Source organism: Komagataella phaffii, chromosome 1 (genome assembly GCF_000027005.1).
Source record: "Komagataella phaffii GS115 chromosome 1, complete sequence".
Taxonomy (NCBI): domain Eukaryota; kingdom Fungi; phylum Ascomycota; class Pichiomycetes; order Pichiales; family Pichiaceae; genus Komagataella; species Komagataella phaffii.
The window spans coordinates 1,029,947-1,044,290 of NC_012963.1; the positions used below are offsets into that span (position 1 = coordinate 1,029,947).

Below are 14,344 nucleotides of genomic sequence, written 5' to 3' on the forward strand. Positions count from 1 at the left end.
GGGGACGTCTTACTAAAATGAATACTTTCAGAGTCAATTGTCAGATGGTTGGGTGCCTTACAGCTCTGAGTAGCGTGAATACTCAAATAGAGGGATAAGAATGTAATTAGTACCAAAATCAGCCTGACTCTTCTATCAGGCAAGGGCTACAATTTAATGGTGTTCTTCAAGATCATCTCTAGAAGGCATCTCATCTCGCGAAAGGGAATGATCCCCTTCTAAAGTGTTTACATTCTAAGAAGCCTGTACGCGTAAACCAACTAGTAGCTCCATGGGTTCATTAAGTGACATAGATTTTGAATCTCATGTCACGCAACCCTCTAAGCGACGCAGGATTAATGGATTTGAATTGGATGCTTATCAAGTTGGAGCTATCATTAGGTTGAGAGTGAAAAACTTCCAGAACACAGGACTCAGTGAGTTCCAACTAAACCCACGGTTAAACTTTATCGTGGGTCCAAACGGTAGTGGGAAAAGTTCATTTGTGAATGCCGTTTGTCTGGGATTGGGTGGTAAACTTGAATGGATTGCCAAAGAACAGCTTCAGTTGAAAGATTTCATACGTAACGGCTGCGATAATTCGTTTATTGAAATAGAGTTTAAAGGTGCAGAAACAAATGAAACCCTAACGGTTAGGCGATCGTTTAACCTTACTAACAGATCAACCTGGACTTTAAATGGTAAAGAGACGACGGAGAAAATGGTCAAGGAAAGGTGCAAAGAGCTGAACATCCAGTTAGATAATCTTTGCCAGTTCTTGCCACAAGAGAGAGTTAGCAGATTTTCAGAATTGAAGCCTGAGCAGGTATTATACAACGTGCTTCGATCATATGGAAACGGTGAGCTTTTAGAAGATCATAAGCAGCTTATTGAGCTTGAGAAGGAGCAAATAAATGTCTCTCAACAAATCAAAGAAGCAATTACAACCATCGAGGAATTGAAAACTCAAAACTTACGACTCAAGGATCAAGTCAGTAGGTACCAAGAATACCAAAAAATCAAGGATAGTATCATGTTACATCGTAATTTGAAACCCTTCGTTGAGTTGGAGGATTTAGCCCTTGAAGCTAAAGAGTATCGAACAGAGTATCACGAAAAGAAGAAGGCATTTCAAGAGTTCACTGATCATATAAAGGAAATAACTGAACAGTTTCAGAACAAAGACGACTTGTATATTGAATGCGAAAGAGAAGTTAGAGAGTTAAAAGGCCTGATTGATGAACAGCAGCAAAAAGTGTTCAGCCTTGAAAAGAAGCTCGAGAGTTATGATGACCAAATTGACAAATGGGAGGGAGAGAAGCCTTCCATGCTACGTAAAATTGAGGGAAACAGACAACAATTGCAAGATATAAAGGTGGCTTTGAAGGAATCCATGGATGAGATGCAATCCTTAATGAAGGAAATCAGCACAGTAGTATCCAATCCTGCTGATTTAGACACAAAGCTAAGAGAATTACATGACGAAAGAAAGAGAATATCGGCTCGTGAAAGTCAGGTCGTAGTAAAGCTACAAGATATTGAAAGGACAAAACAAAGAGAACTGAAGGACCAAGAAGATCAAGTTAAATCTGATGAACAAACTCTATCTAAAATTCGTTCAGATAAAATATTCTTATTAGACCAATCGAATGAAGTTGATCTCAAACGAGCAGTTCTTTTTTTTAGGGAAAACAAGACCAATTTAAGTCTGGATGGGAAAATTTTTGAGCCTGCTATCCTTTCAGTCAATGTTGATGATCGTTTTGCAACTCATCTTGAGAAATGTGTGCCCAGAAATACTCTTCTTGCATTTACGTGTGTGGACACCAAGACTTTGAAATATTGTCAAGATATCTTAAGAAACAGAGTCAAGGTCAACGTGCCTTTGAGAGTGGTACCTTCGGATCCAAGAATTCGTAATCGTCTAACTCATGAACAATTGAAAGAATTTGGTTTTAGTGGGTACTTGAGTGATTTCATCACAGGGGAACAGGCTGTTGTTGATATGTTAATTAGTAATGCGTTTCTGGACGTGGTGCCAGTCTCATTAACAAATTTGGAACCCAAAATTCTGGAGAAACTTTCCTTAAAGGATGCCCAGGGTAATATTCGGTTCCGAAACATTATGGAAGGTAGACAATTTCACGAACTGCGTGTTTCTTCTTACGGATCAAAACAAGTATTCTCCAAGGTGAGTTTCATCAACGATAAACCCAGGTGGTTTACCGCTCCTGTAGATATGGACAGAATATCTCGCCAACAACAGAAGCTGGAAAGAGAACAAGGTCGACTGAAGCAACTTCAGGAAGAATATGACGAACTGGAACGAAATAGACCTAGATTGAAAGAAGAATTGGAGCAACTGACAGCTTCAAAAGCAGCAGTCTTGAAATCAATAGCTCAATTCAAGAAACTCAAGACGAGGCATGAGCAGATTTCACAGAGCGTTCAATGGCAGACTGACCAAGTAAAGAAACTTCAATCGCACCTCTCTCATGATAGATTTAAAAGGTTCAATGAGTTGAATCAAAAGATATCTGATACAACGTGGAAGAAAGTTGAACACTTACGACAAATCAAACACTGCATTGAAGCACTACATGATTTAAAAACTCGCCTGGTTGTCAAAGAGTTGAAGCGAATAGAGGAGAAAAACAGGAAGTTGGCCCTAGAGAAACTCAATGATGAGATATTGGCGCAGGTACAAAGCAGGAAAAATGCAACAGAAAAGGCTTTGGATGAGTACTCCAAACGTAGGTCAGTAGTGAAGGCTAAGCAAAAGGAACTCCAAAAACTTGTCGTAGAACTAGAACCTTCTTTGAAAGAAAAGCTTGGTAAGTTAACAGAGAATTTGAAAAAGAAAGGGCAATTGACCATGACACGTTTAAACCATCAGATTTCGATGTTAGATGCTCGGTTGCCCAATGTTGGGTCTTTCAGCGAGGCATCAACTCAAAAACTGCGACTTAATGAAGATAAAATTGCTCAATTGGAGGAATTATTGCCCAATTGGAATAGCACTTTGGAATCGCTAAAAGCTAAGTTGACTAGTATTGAAGATGTTTGGGTACCAAAACTGGAAACCATAGTTAACCAACTATCTACCAAGTTTACGAAGGTTTTTCATTTCAATGGCAGAGAAGGAGAAATTCATTTAATTAAAGGCAAGACTTTCAGTGAATGGAAGATCCATCTAGTTGTTAAATTTACACACAGCCAGGTGTCTAGTGTCTTTAGTAGTACTCGACACTCGGGAGGTGAGAAATCATTCACCACTGCAATGTTCCTATCTACTTTACAAAGTTTTACGCAATCGCCATTTAGAATAGTTGATGAAATAAACCAAGGACTGGATGAAACGGCAGAGGCTTATGTGCATAAGCTGATCATTGAGACATCCTGTTACGATAAAGAAGATGGAACTAACCCCACTCAATATTTTCTAATTACACCCAAACTGCTAACAAATCTGACTTACCACCGCAATATGAGTACTCACTGTATATTTTCGGGGAGATGGTATCATCAAAGTGGAAATACTCTGGGAAAAGGAGTTGCTTCAAGATATGTGGAACAGTCCCAAATATAATAATAGATAAAAATAATATAATTAAGTAATTATAAAATAACATTATATCGAGCGGAACATATGCAATTAAACCCTTTCCCTTCTTTGACACTTTCCTCCTCTCTTTCTTTCTTCCTTTCTGTATTGCGTTAATGATTTCACCCAAGAGACTTCAACTGCTAATAGAAGAACTAGAAACATTACTAAATGAGGAAACTATCATCAAGGGTCTGAATGATGACTACGATTCCACTTCCTTCTCCATGAAAGTGGAGCCAGTGCTGCGAAAAACATATAATATGTTCAATGGTATCTCTGTTGACGTATCCGGCAAAAATAAGTCTCGAGTTCAAGCTCTCTACAAAAGCTACACACAGCTATTAAACACACTTGCTGAGGATTTATCGATAGACACAAGCTCATTCAAAGTTGACAACATATGGTCAGAGGATTCACAGAACGGACAAGTCAACGATAACTCCCAAAGACAATTGAAGAAGAGTAAGTCGGTTAGATTCAAGGACAACTTGATTGAGCCAGGGGTGCAAGAAACTACAGTGGCGCCTTATCATGACGATGCACCGGAAACAAGGGACTCGGCTATCAATTCCTTGAACAATCAAAGTATCTTTATTGATAATCAGCAAGAACTATTGAGACAGGACCACGTACTAGACAAATTGTCGCGTTCAGTAGGAAAACAACGAGAAATAGGACTAACAATTGGAGGAGAGGTCGATGAACAAGTGGTCATGTTAGATGACTTGGAGGCCCAAATCGATCACAACGAAAATACACTTTATCGAGCACGAGGAAGAATTACCAAATTTAGTCAGATGAGCAGTGAAAATGGAAGACTAATGTCAATTTTTGGATTACTTATCTTGTTAATACTCTTGATTGTGTTGACCTAAGAAGAATATTGGATTTGAAGACCGAATCCATCCACATTTGGTCTTTTGAGATCTAAATTAAGTGAGCAGCCCGTACTCAAGAGGAAATCGTTATATTTACCTTCCCACATCAAATTTACTGTATGATTCTTAAGACTGGTATTTAATTTCAGGGCACTTGTAAATGGTGCATTTTTGATTTTTTGGGTAAAGTTATTGATTGTGGCTACACTTTGACGAGCGGTTTTTATGCCTTGAATCTCCAGGAATTTCAATAAGAGATCGCTTTCGTAATCTTTGGGCTCATTGGAGATGGTTTTGGCTTTCTCTTGCTCTGGAAACACTAATTGATGATCATGCAATGGAATGAAAAGTTCCCGTTCCTTAGAAGGCAAAGGTGTCGGATTCGAATCTGGCACATCTTCATTATTACCAAATCGCCATAAATCACATCCGATCGTGAGATCACTCTCGTAAGAGTAAAAATTAAAATCAAATTTGGAACATAGAGTTGTAAATACGTTCGTCTTGATAGAATAGGTAGTAGAGACAGACCCCAAAATAGGGTTACATGCTAGTGTGAAAGTTAATGGATTCCCTGTCACAGAGAATGATGTATATCTTAATGTCGTCGAAAGCCCGGGCGTCATGTTCATGGCTCCGTACCATAGCTCTGTTCCCAACGATAAAGTTGAGATATTATTAGAGTCGATGGAAGGTGTACACTGAGGATTGGTGGAGTTTCCAAAATTATAGAGGAATCTCAAACCAAACAGAGCATCGCTGGAAAGAAATATAGCTTCCCTGGACCATTTATAATAGTTTGACTGCAAATAGAAGCTTAGAGAGGTTAACTTATTGTTAAAAGGTGTTGGGGTGGGGTTTAGAATATTGACACCCTTCAACATGAGTTGTGTATTAGCTGTCAGTCTTTTGATTGCCATTGCCTCCATTGATTGGCTTGGAAGGTACATTCTGCCGTATAAGAGCCATGGTCTCTTGGATTCTTCATTGTCTGTATAGGATCGATCGTTCTTCGGAATATTGACTAATCGATAAGAATCTATGACATCCTGCAGCGGAATGTTCTTTGATGTTTTGTAATTTGAAAGTTCCTGTGTCGTGTAAAAGTAGGCCAAGGATCCGTTCAACCTGCCTTTCCCTCTGTTTTCGAAGCTGATCGAGTTGTAGTTGTAAGGCGAACTGCTGGAAGAAACGCTAAACTTGAACCCATGGGGGATCTTGAATTGCAATATGCTAGCAGAAGAGTCTAAAACGTGTTCATATAAGTTATTGTAATCCCATTGACTATTCTTTGCAAAGCATTGTTCCAAATATTCCATATATTCTAGCATGAGTTGGAGGTTATCCCAGGGAACTGGAGTAGACAGGAAACTAGATTCGCCAGAAGATTCGCGATGTATATCCAAGGACTATTGGGTTGCATGTTCATTGCACTTGAAAGGCTGGTTAAGTTTCCCTTAGTACCTTGTGATGGGTTTCCATGATGTCTATATTTAGCGTTGCGTTTGAGCTTTGTCTCTGCGAACAGCCATCCAGAAAATGTTGGAGATTTCCAGCCTAAAAGCGGGCAATGCGCTTGGGAAATGCTTAACCACCTATGAATCAATCTGAAGACGTTCATTGAGGAAAAGATCGTAGCAATGCTCAATCTGTTCGAGACGATCGGATTTCAGTTGAAGTGATTGTTTTACCGTAGGCACAGCAGCTTTTGTATGATTCATTTTGGGACATCACAGCACATTATTTCAGAAACGAAAGCCTTTTGAGGACCTAGAGGACCAGCATTGAAAATCAAACATTCAGTACAACATATAAGCCATCAATTCGTTAAAGCTACCCAGAAATCAAGCTCTATATTTCCTACCAAAAGCCTTCTCTCCCTGTCTCCTGTTCCTTCCAACTCTGGTTTTTCGCTCCCTCGCTCTAAGTTATCCATTCTGATTCTTGCAAGGTCACCTCAAGGTCACCACCAGAATCCTATTAGTACCCATTTTCCCATTCCTTCCTGGAAAAGCACTATTGTGCAAGACCATTAGCATGCTGAATTCGTCAGATGAAGAATTCACCTATTCAAGTCCGGGATCCATGACTCTATCACCCCCCACATCTTTGTACCTCACAAACTCCAGAGATCAAGACGAAGAGGCCGTAGCTTCTGACTTGGATATTGATAAGCCAGCTAGTCTATCTTCCAGAAGTTTGAATCAGCCTGTTTCTAGAGCTCGGAGTCGAAGTACAAGTGCCACAAGGCGAGGTTCCAGCAAATTGCGGCCTAGAAGAAACTCTAGGCATAGAGATGAATTGACAACTATGGCTAAAGTTTTCAAAGACCTTCTGATCATGGAAGAAACTATTCGCCAACAGTTACAGCAACAGAAGTTTCTTCGTCGCAAATACACGCTGTTTTGTTCACTTTTATGTGGACTCATTGCATTTTGTATTTACCAACTGTACTTTAGCAATACAGACCAACTACCTACGGGTTTTTGGCTGATCACGTACCAGTTTCTATCAATCATTACCACTATCACCTTGGTTCTTTTCTACTTGAGTGGAGAGTACCATAGAACGATTGTATTGCCAAAAAAGTTTCTCATCACAACCAACAAAGGTTTAAGACAATTGAATCTCAGAGCCGTGAGGGTGAAAGCACCTTGGGGTGACGTCTTATCTGATATTTCCAGATTTGTTCTTCGCTTACTATACAACACTATCAAGTTCGTTTACAAAGGCACATCCGAATCTCAGTGGTGCCAAGAGCTGTATCTGAGGTCGCAAGAAAGGATAGGGGCTACAGAAATCAAACTGGTACTCAATTCTCGTTCATTCTCTCCTGCTGTTAGAGAAAGTTGGGAGTTGTATCGAAACGAGTTTTGGGCCAGGGAAGGTGCCAGAAGACGAAGTAGTATTCGGGGGCCTGTCGGAACAACGCGTAAGGCACGTATGAAGACCTCTGCTCCCTCTTGATCTTAATTAATGTATATATTGTACGTTTACCAACATTTAGTGAGCACACCTTACAATTCAGCCGTGTCCGTCGTTGTAGTGTACTGATTAATATTTCGATTTATCAGATATCTTTTAGTTAACCTCATTTTTACTAGCAATTTCTATACAACGCCCCCATGTTTCAACCCCAACTACCATTGCTCGGGTTTTCCTTGCCCAATGCTCCATTACCTTCCACAGGAAAAGACTCACATTTTAAATTTGAGCCGTTTCTGAGAAAGGAATACGGATTAGGTTTGAACCCGGACAGACCAGTTTGTAATTTCTGGATCACGTCTGGGGAATGCCCCAATGGCACCAACTGTGAAAACAAGCATGTCTCCAAGATGTTTTCCAACAAAATCGTTTGTAAGCATTGGTTACGTGGTCTTTGTAAGAAGGGAGATGACTGCGAGTTCTTGCATGAGTATAACTTTCGTAAACTACCCGAATGTGTCTTCTTTAGTAAGAATGGATTCTGTACGCAAACACCTGAATGTTTGTACCTCCATATTGATCCCCAGACAAAAGTTTCAAACTGTCCAAACTATGAACAGGGATTCTGTCCCGATGGTCCTAAATGCTCGAGAAGACACATCAGAAAAGTAGCCTGTCAAAATTATATGACCGGTTTTTGTCCTTTAGGGAAGAATTGCGAACTTGCACATCCAAAATATGATCCAAATTTGATCCAGCATCGTATGTTGATTAGATCAGATGAACAGATAATAAAAGATAAGGAGGAGGAAGAAGCTAAGCAAAAACTAAGACAGGAACATCTGGCTCAACAGCAACTGCTCCAACAACAGCAACAAATACAGCAACAGCAGCAAATACAACAACAGCAGCAAATACAACAACAGCAGCAACAGCCAGAACCTGAAGTCCATAATGCTCCTCCCACAGAACAAGCGCAGTAACAATTTTAAATTTTAATCGAGTCTGTAAATACATATTAATTATAATTATCCCCATTTATATCACCTATCAACCCGTAGGTTTCTAGCCTTCAACCTTTCAGTTGGAGTTAACACCCAGTGCATCTCCCCCAGGTTATCTATTTCCTCATCATCTCCTAAATTACTGACCATAATAATTTGGGTGACCCTCACAAATCGGTCCCTTAACTTGTAATTTAGCTTCGTGAGACTAGTGATCAAAGCACTGGTGCTTCTTTCCAATTTTATCAACCCTAACTCATTACATTTATTTTCCAAAGACCAAATCTTTTCCTCCAGATCTTTCGACAATTGATCGATAAACATGGCAATCAACTTATTATAACTGTCCTGTGTCATAATAGCGTAATAGGGGAAAGTCAACTGGGTGAATTCTTGCAAAAATGTCGACACTCCATCAGAGTTGCTGCTATCGATTGAGTCGAATTCCTCCAAGGTTAAAAGAAATTCATTTTCGGCAAACAAATTAACAGTTAGTTTGGTTAGTCTCGGTTTGAATACTTGCGTGTAAAGTATCCTTACATGCTGTGTTAAAGATGCATCACAAATACCATGAATTTTTCCGGTAAGATTCTCTAATATCACCTTTAAGTTCAAACGGTTGATCCTGTTTTCTCCTTCCTCCAAAAACACTAGATAGTCAGTTTCCACTTCATTCAGTAGATTTGAAACCAGCTGAGACAGATATTCATCGAATAGAGATATTGAGTTCAAAAGAATCAAGTACTTCGATATCCTGGCAGTGTTCGATTCATCATTGTTCAAGTTTAACGACTGCAATGCAGTTGTTGCACTTTTTATGAATGAAGTGTCATCATTTGCGGGTACTGGTGTTCCTTGACGGCTAGCAGTTGCTGTGTTTGTGAGAATGGTTTTGAAGTTTATCAATTGAGTATTGTATCTAGGGTGAGTTTCTTTCAACTCTTTAGCAACAATTGATAAAAAATTAGTCTCTAAGATACGGCGAGTACTATTGATCAAGTTATTGATAATACTTGATTGCCCAGTGGATACTGCGCGCTTGTAGATATTGTTCAAGACAAAAACCAAATCGTCTATTAATGATGAGGCTGGCTTACTTGAAGGTGGAACGAAGCTCTCAACAGAATGGGTCAAAACTAGTTGAACTGACTGGTTTAGGTTCTTGGTGATGTTTGGAAACTCTTCGATTTCGTAAGCTTTTTCTAAAGACCGTCGGAGATAAAACGTACTCAACGTATCGAATACGGGATTTATTCTCTCTTTTATTTTACTCATAAATGCGCTATTGAAAAGGGCTTCTGGTAAGCTCGTTATTTCGGTTTTTCCTGGCTCTCCTTCATTTTTAAACTCGTTCCACTTACTGCTGAAGAACTTGCAATACATTGACCAACGGTTCAATATGAGAGCTAACTCGTTCAAAAGATCGCCAATGTTTGATAACGAAATTCTTTCATCAATTGGTTGCCTATCAACGTTGGATCTGTCTTCGGAGCTCGTTGTAAGAGCTTCGACCAAAACTGGATAGTCATACTCTCTTACCAGATTAACAACTCTGTCCAAACGTTGAGTATCCCAGAATGTGTCAAAAATTAAACCACACTGAAGATCACATTCATTCTGGATTTTCTGCATCACGTCCAATATGTACCGTGGCTCATAATGCTTCTTTATGACATTAGAATGTTGGATGAGAATATTGGAAATTGTTTCAAATAACTTCAATATCAAAAAAGCATGACTGGTATTTGTTCCTTGACTCGTTTTCATATTCAGCCTAGATTGTTCGTGTATTATATTGCAAATAAAAGAAGAGTAACTTTTGATTCCAATTGATTGTTGGCCAACTAAAGGGAAAAGTTTGAAATAATAGGTGATTCTATCCGGGTTTCTCTCACTGGCTGCTCTGTCAAATTCTTTAGTAAGAATTTGGCTCAAATCTTTAATCCAAACCTCTAGCACTTCCTTTGGTTCGTCTGGCAGGGCAGATGTGGGAACTGTGGCATTGACAAATCGACTAGTGAGTACCCAATCAGGCAATTGTCTAATTACATTGATTGATTCACAGGCTTTGAGCCAGTCCTCGTTTTGAATACTTAAATGAGCGTTGGCCAACTCTGTCTTCAAAACTTGGACGTTGTTCACGAACTCGTAAGTCTGCAATACTTTGGTCTTTTCTTGATCCAAGTACTTGACTTTTGTGGTAATCTGATCCCCAAGTTGATGGGCTTCAGTGGTAACGGAAACTAAAGACTTCATGTTTCCTAGAGTGCCCGATAGTTCAACTCTTTTAAGCTCTAATTCTCGTATACTCGCTGATTCTTCTTTGTAACTAGAGTTATGAAGTGTCCTGATAGCGGTATCGGTTTTCTCCTTTTCAGAATCCAAGACGTGGATGAAATGCTGCAGCTCGTTGACGTTTGAGCATCTTGACAAAATGCTATTCAAATGACCTAGATCTTCAAGCGATTGGCACGTTTGATCGATGGTCATGACAGCGCTTGGTATTGAACGTATTCAATTATGAGAAAATGATGCTACAGTTCGAGATCCAGAAAATCTGAAATTTTACTGGCAATTTGGCTTTATTCGATTATCCAAGCAAATCATCAATGACCATACAATGTATTTGGAGCTTCTTCAGAGAACTGAGAAGAAATTGGACTAGTTAGAGTCCTTATAGCGGTCTAGTTGGAGGCCATACGGATCAAGAGGCGATTGTTTTTGCGTTTAAGAACACTCCAGCTAAATTATTTTCAAATCTCCACAAGATTTCTGAACTCCAGGGATTAAAGGGTTGTTTAATTCTACTATTTAATACTTGACTTGGTTGACTGGAGTATTCATATGTCATTTGCCTTATTGTTGTGCTGTTTTTGGTGGTCGGTTTTCGAAGACCGTAGGCATGTTGTTTATTTACATGACAATTACCAGTCATCAACCCCGTGATCTGATCTCATACACAGTCGATTCTTCTCTTCATTGATTTAGGAGAGTAATTCTTGTATGAGTTCCATTGCATCCAAAATGAAGTTGCCATCGGAATGTCAATATCATTTTTATCCACTCCAGTGAGTTTCATGTTTTGTGAAACATTCATTTTAAAGTAGACCATAGTACAGATGAAAGCAGCCAGCAACCCCGTTTGATCTTGTCCGACAATGTTTAAGTGCCAGTTGTTCATCTCCATAAGTCTCACTAGTGGAAAAAGTACCTCGTTCAAACTTCTGTTCACCACTGAAGTCGATGAAAAGCAGCCGTCTATTTTGTTCCAGAGTATATCATTTTCTTCTTGAAATCGCAACAGAACCTCAACTTCATCGCTATTCAACTTGTTTAGATCCAAGAAGGGATCTATGATTATAAAGCATGCAGTATGTTGCACTCTTTGATACAGTTTTAATGCCTTGGAAGTTTCGCAGACACATACTACAAGCGGAGCCTCAACTGTTTCAAGTTCTTCAACATCGTGATACCAACTGGAGAGATTATTTCCTAACATCCTTGGACTCGAATGAACTGGAGTGAAAAAAGCAAAAGCAATAAGAGATATAATTTCCGAATTCGGTATTTAACACCCTTTCACGTTAAGGTTTGAAGCATCGACCACAACATCAGTGATGTCGCAGCTGGTAAGTATTATACATTTCAACTTTTACGAAAAAAATGCATTGATCAGCCCATTATGCTTTGATATTCTTAGCATAAACAGGACTGTTGTAAAGTTCAACGAAGGGTACTCTAATGGATGAACTGACAGCAATTCATCCATTCCCTAGGGGAAAGAATCAATTACCAATGATGTTTTACATCCATCCACCTGCCTTCCTCAAATAAATGTTTCAAACCATCACGTCTGCGTTATAATTATTTCATCAGTTTTCAATATTGTGTATAATTTCCTGTTATCATACACCCTATCTTACTGCAGCATTCTCCACTACTGACCCAACACAAGCAAGCACCTTCTGAAATCCCAACCAACGTTTGTACATCCGAACACCATTATCCATCACGCTCAATGGTTGCTGCACAAGACGACGTGGATGCCAACAAATACACTTACTGATCGTACATGTTTAAACATTTAAGAGCTGGACTAGCAAAACCTAAACTTCAATGGGCTTCTTCTTTTCAGAGGAGACTGTTTACTCCTACAACTAGCTATTCTAAACCACTTGGGGTTGTTTTAGGAGCTGCTTCTTCAGTGTGTCTAATGGATAAAATCATAAAGAATGAGACTTTCAAGACTGGAACAACTCCAGTTGGATCTAGAGTTGGACAAGTTATTGAGCCTACTAAGGAATCTTCTCCCCGTTTAGATGGCGCTTTTGGTGGAGCTCTCAATTACCAACAGCTAGCTATTGGTAGTTTTGTTGGGCTAGGAGTTGGGTTCGTGGTCGGCAAGTTAAGTTCCGTCCTCGTATTCGTAACTCTCTCAGGGTATTTGCTGCTTCAATTTCTTGCATCCCGAAACATCATTACCATCCCTTACAATCGGGTGGTGCAGTTAGGATCCGAGACTATCAACCTAAAGGAATTGGTATTTGAGAAGCCAAGTTTCAACCTGAGCTTCCTTGTCAGCTTCTTGATTGCAGCATACAATGCCTAAAATTTACGTATAGACTACGAATCAACCATTTATTATGTTACACATGAAAGAGTTTAGGGTAGAAACGAAGAAAAAACCTTAAAAAAAAAAATAGAAAAACTAAAAAGGTTTATTTCTTCAAAATGGTTACAACGTCTTCATCTTGCAACACATGACTCAGCCCAACGTACTGAGGTTGATGTTTGGCACTGGATCCATAAACAATCGCGTTCTTGAACTCTGCTACCAAAGACTTGTGAATTTGGTTACAAAAATCCTCCACAGTACATCTATCAGATCTCAACACAACTGGGTCTTCAAAATCTGGCAGTTTTCCCTTGGGTAAGGTATATACTCTCACAAGCTTCAGCTTGTCCCACATCATCTCCAAAAGTTCATCTAAGTTCCATTCGTTTCCTGAACTGATAGGAACAGCATCTGGGATTCTGTAGAGAAGGTCCAATTCTTGCGTGGAAATAGAATCTATTTTGTTCAGGACATAAATGGCAGGAATATACTTCCTGTTTTGTTCCTCTAGTTTATCAATTAAATCATCAACTGTTGCGTCGCATCGGAAGGAAATGTCAGCCGAGTTTAATCTGTACTCCCCCATAACAGCTCTGATCTCGTCATTATCCAAGTGAGTAAGAGGGACCGTCGTAGTGATATTAATTCCTCCACGTTCTTTCTTCTTCAAAAGAATGTCAGGGGGCTGTTTGTTAATTCTTATGCCAAAACCTTCCAGTTCATGCTCTATTACTTGCTTATGATGTAGTGGCTTGTTCACATCCAACACAATGAATATCATGTTACAAGTTCTTGCCACTGCGATAACTTGCTTACCTCTACCTTTACCATCCTTAGCACCTTCTATAATACCAGGAAGATCGATCATTTGAATTTTGGCACCTTTGTACTTTATTATACCTGGCACAGAGGTCAACGTAGTGAACTCATATGCTGCCACTTCACTTGCCACACCTGTCAATTTGTTTAGTAGGGTGGATTTACCAATGGAGGGAAATCCCACAAACCCAATACTTGCTACGCCTGATCTCGCCACGTCAAATCCGATTCCACCACCTCCTCCAGACTTCTTCGAGTCTGTCAGAAGTTCTCTACGCAACTTGGCCAGCTTAGCTTTCAACTGGCCTAAATGGAAGGAGGTGGCCTTGTTCTTTTGAGTTTTGGCCATCTCATCTTCGATGGCCTTAATTTTCTCTACTGTTGTCATTTCTGTAAGGGGCTAACTGCTTAAGTCAACAGAATACTATCAATCCAAAGGATTTATATATTTTCAATAGTATCTTCCTTAGCACAACATCTGTCTCCCCTGGCTTTTTTTTTTTTCAGTAACGTGCAC

General features: G+C 39.5%; 9 protein-coding genes across 9 annotated transcripts; 5 read left to right on the forward strand and 4 right to left on the reverse strand.

Annotated features, from left to right (window-relative positions):
- Positions 1-271: 271 nt before the first annotated feature.
- On the forward strand, positions 272-3,568 carry PAS_chr1-1_0245 (Structural maintenance of chromosomes (SMC) protein; the record flags this gene model as incomplete). Its single annotated transcript, XM_002489851.1, has 1 exon — positions 272-3,568. The coding sequence occupies one exon, from the start codon at positions 272-274 to the stop codon at positions 3,566-3,568; it is 3,297 nt and encodes a 1,098-aa protein (XP_002489896.1).
- Positions 3,569-3,699: 131 nt separating this feature from the next.
- On the forward strand, positions 3,700-4,461 carry PAS_chr1-1_0246 (Hypothetical protein; the record flags this gene model as incomplete). The annotated part of the gene is made up of 1 exon (XM_002489852.1): positions 3,700-4,461. The coding sequence occupies one exon, from the start codon at positions 3,700-3,702 to the stop codon at positions 4,459-4,461; it is 762 nt and encodes a 253-aa protein (XP_002489897.1).
- PAS_chr1-1_0247 (Subunit of both the Mdm10-Mdm12-Mmm1 complex and the mitochondrial sorting and assembly machinery) lies at positions 4,458-5,795 on the reverse strand (the record flags this gene model as incomplete). The annotated part of the gene is made up of 1 exon (XM_002489853.1): positions 4,458-5,795. One exon carries the CDS (start codon positions 5,793-5,795, stop codon positions 4,458-4,460), a length of 1,338 nt encoding a protein of 445 aa, XP_002489898.1.
- A 706-nt stretch (positions 5,796-6,501) lies between these two features.
- Positions 6,502-7,431, forward strand: PAS_chr1-1_0248 (Regulatory subunit of Nem1p-Spo7p phosphatase holoenzyme; the record flags this gene model as incomplete). Its single annotated transcript, XM_002489854.1, has 1 exon — positions 6,502-7,431. The coding sequence occupies one exon, from the start codon at positions 6,502-6,504 to the stop codon at positions 7,429-7,431; it is 930 nt and encodes a 309-aa protein (XP_002489899.1).
- A 158-nt stretch (positions 7,432-7,589) lies between these two features.
- Positions 7,590-8,372, forward strand: PAS_chr1-1_0249 (uncharacterized protein; the record flags this gene model as incomplete). The annotated part of the gene is made up of 1 exon (XM_002489855.1): positions 7,590-8,372. The coding sequence occupies one exon, from the start codon at positions 7,590-7,592 to the stop codon at positions 8,370-8,372; it is 783 nt and encodes a 260-aa protein (XP_002489900.1).
- A 60-nt stretch (positions 8,373-8,432) lies between these two features.
- Positions 8,433-10,883, reverse strand: PAS_chr1-1_0250 (Essential component of the conserved oligomeric Golgi complex (Cog1p through Cog8p); the record flags this gene model as incomplete). The annotated part of the gene is made up of 1 exon (XM_002489856.1): positions 8,433-10,883. One exon carries the CDS (start codon positions 10,881-10,883, stop codon positions 8,433-8,435), a length of 2,451 nt encoding a protein of 816 aa, XP_002489901.1.
- Positions 10,884-11,346: 463 nt separating this feature from the next.
- PAS_chr1-1_0251 (Hypothetical protein) lies at positions 11,347-11,892 on the reverse strand (the record flags this gene model as incomplete). Its single annotated transcript, XM_002489857.1, has 1 exon — positions 11,347-11,892. One exon carries the CDS (start codon positions 11,890-11,892, stop codon positions 11,347-11,349), a length of 546 nt encoding a protein of 181 aa, XP_002489902.1.
- Positions 11,893-12,465: 573 nt separating this feature from the next.
- PAS_chr1-1_0252 (Hypothetical protein) lies at positions 12,466-13,002 on the forward strand (the record flags this gene model as incomplete). The annotated part of the gene is made up of 1 exon (XM_002489858.1): positions 12,466-13,002. The coding sequence occupies one exon, from the start codon at positions 12,466-12,468 to the stop codon at positions 13,000-13,002; it is 537 nt and encodes a 178-aa protein (XP_002489903.1).
- Positions 13,003-13,111: 109 nt separating this feature from the next.
- PAS_chr1-1_0253 (uncharacterized protein) lies at positions 13,112-14,215 on the reverse strand (the record flags this gene model as incomplete). The annotated part of the gene is made up of 1 exon (XM_002489859.1): positions 13,112-14,215. The coding sequence occupies one exon, from the start codon at positions 14,213-14,215 to the stop codon at positions 13,112-13,114; it is 1,104 nt and encodes a 367-aa protein (XP_002489904.1).
- Positions 14,216-14,344: the final 129 nt, after the last annotated feature.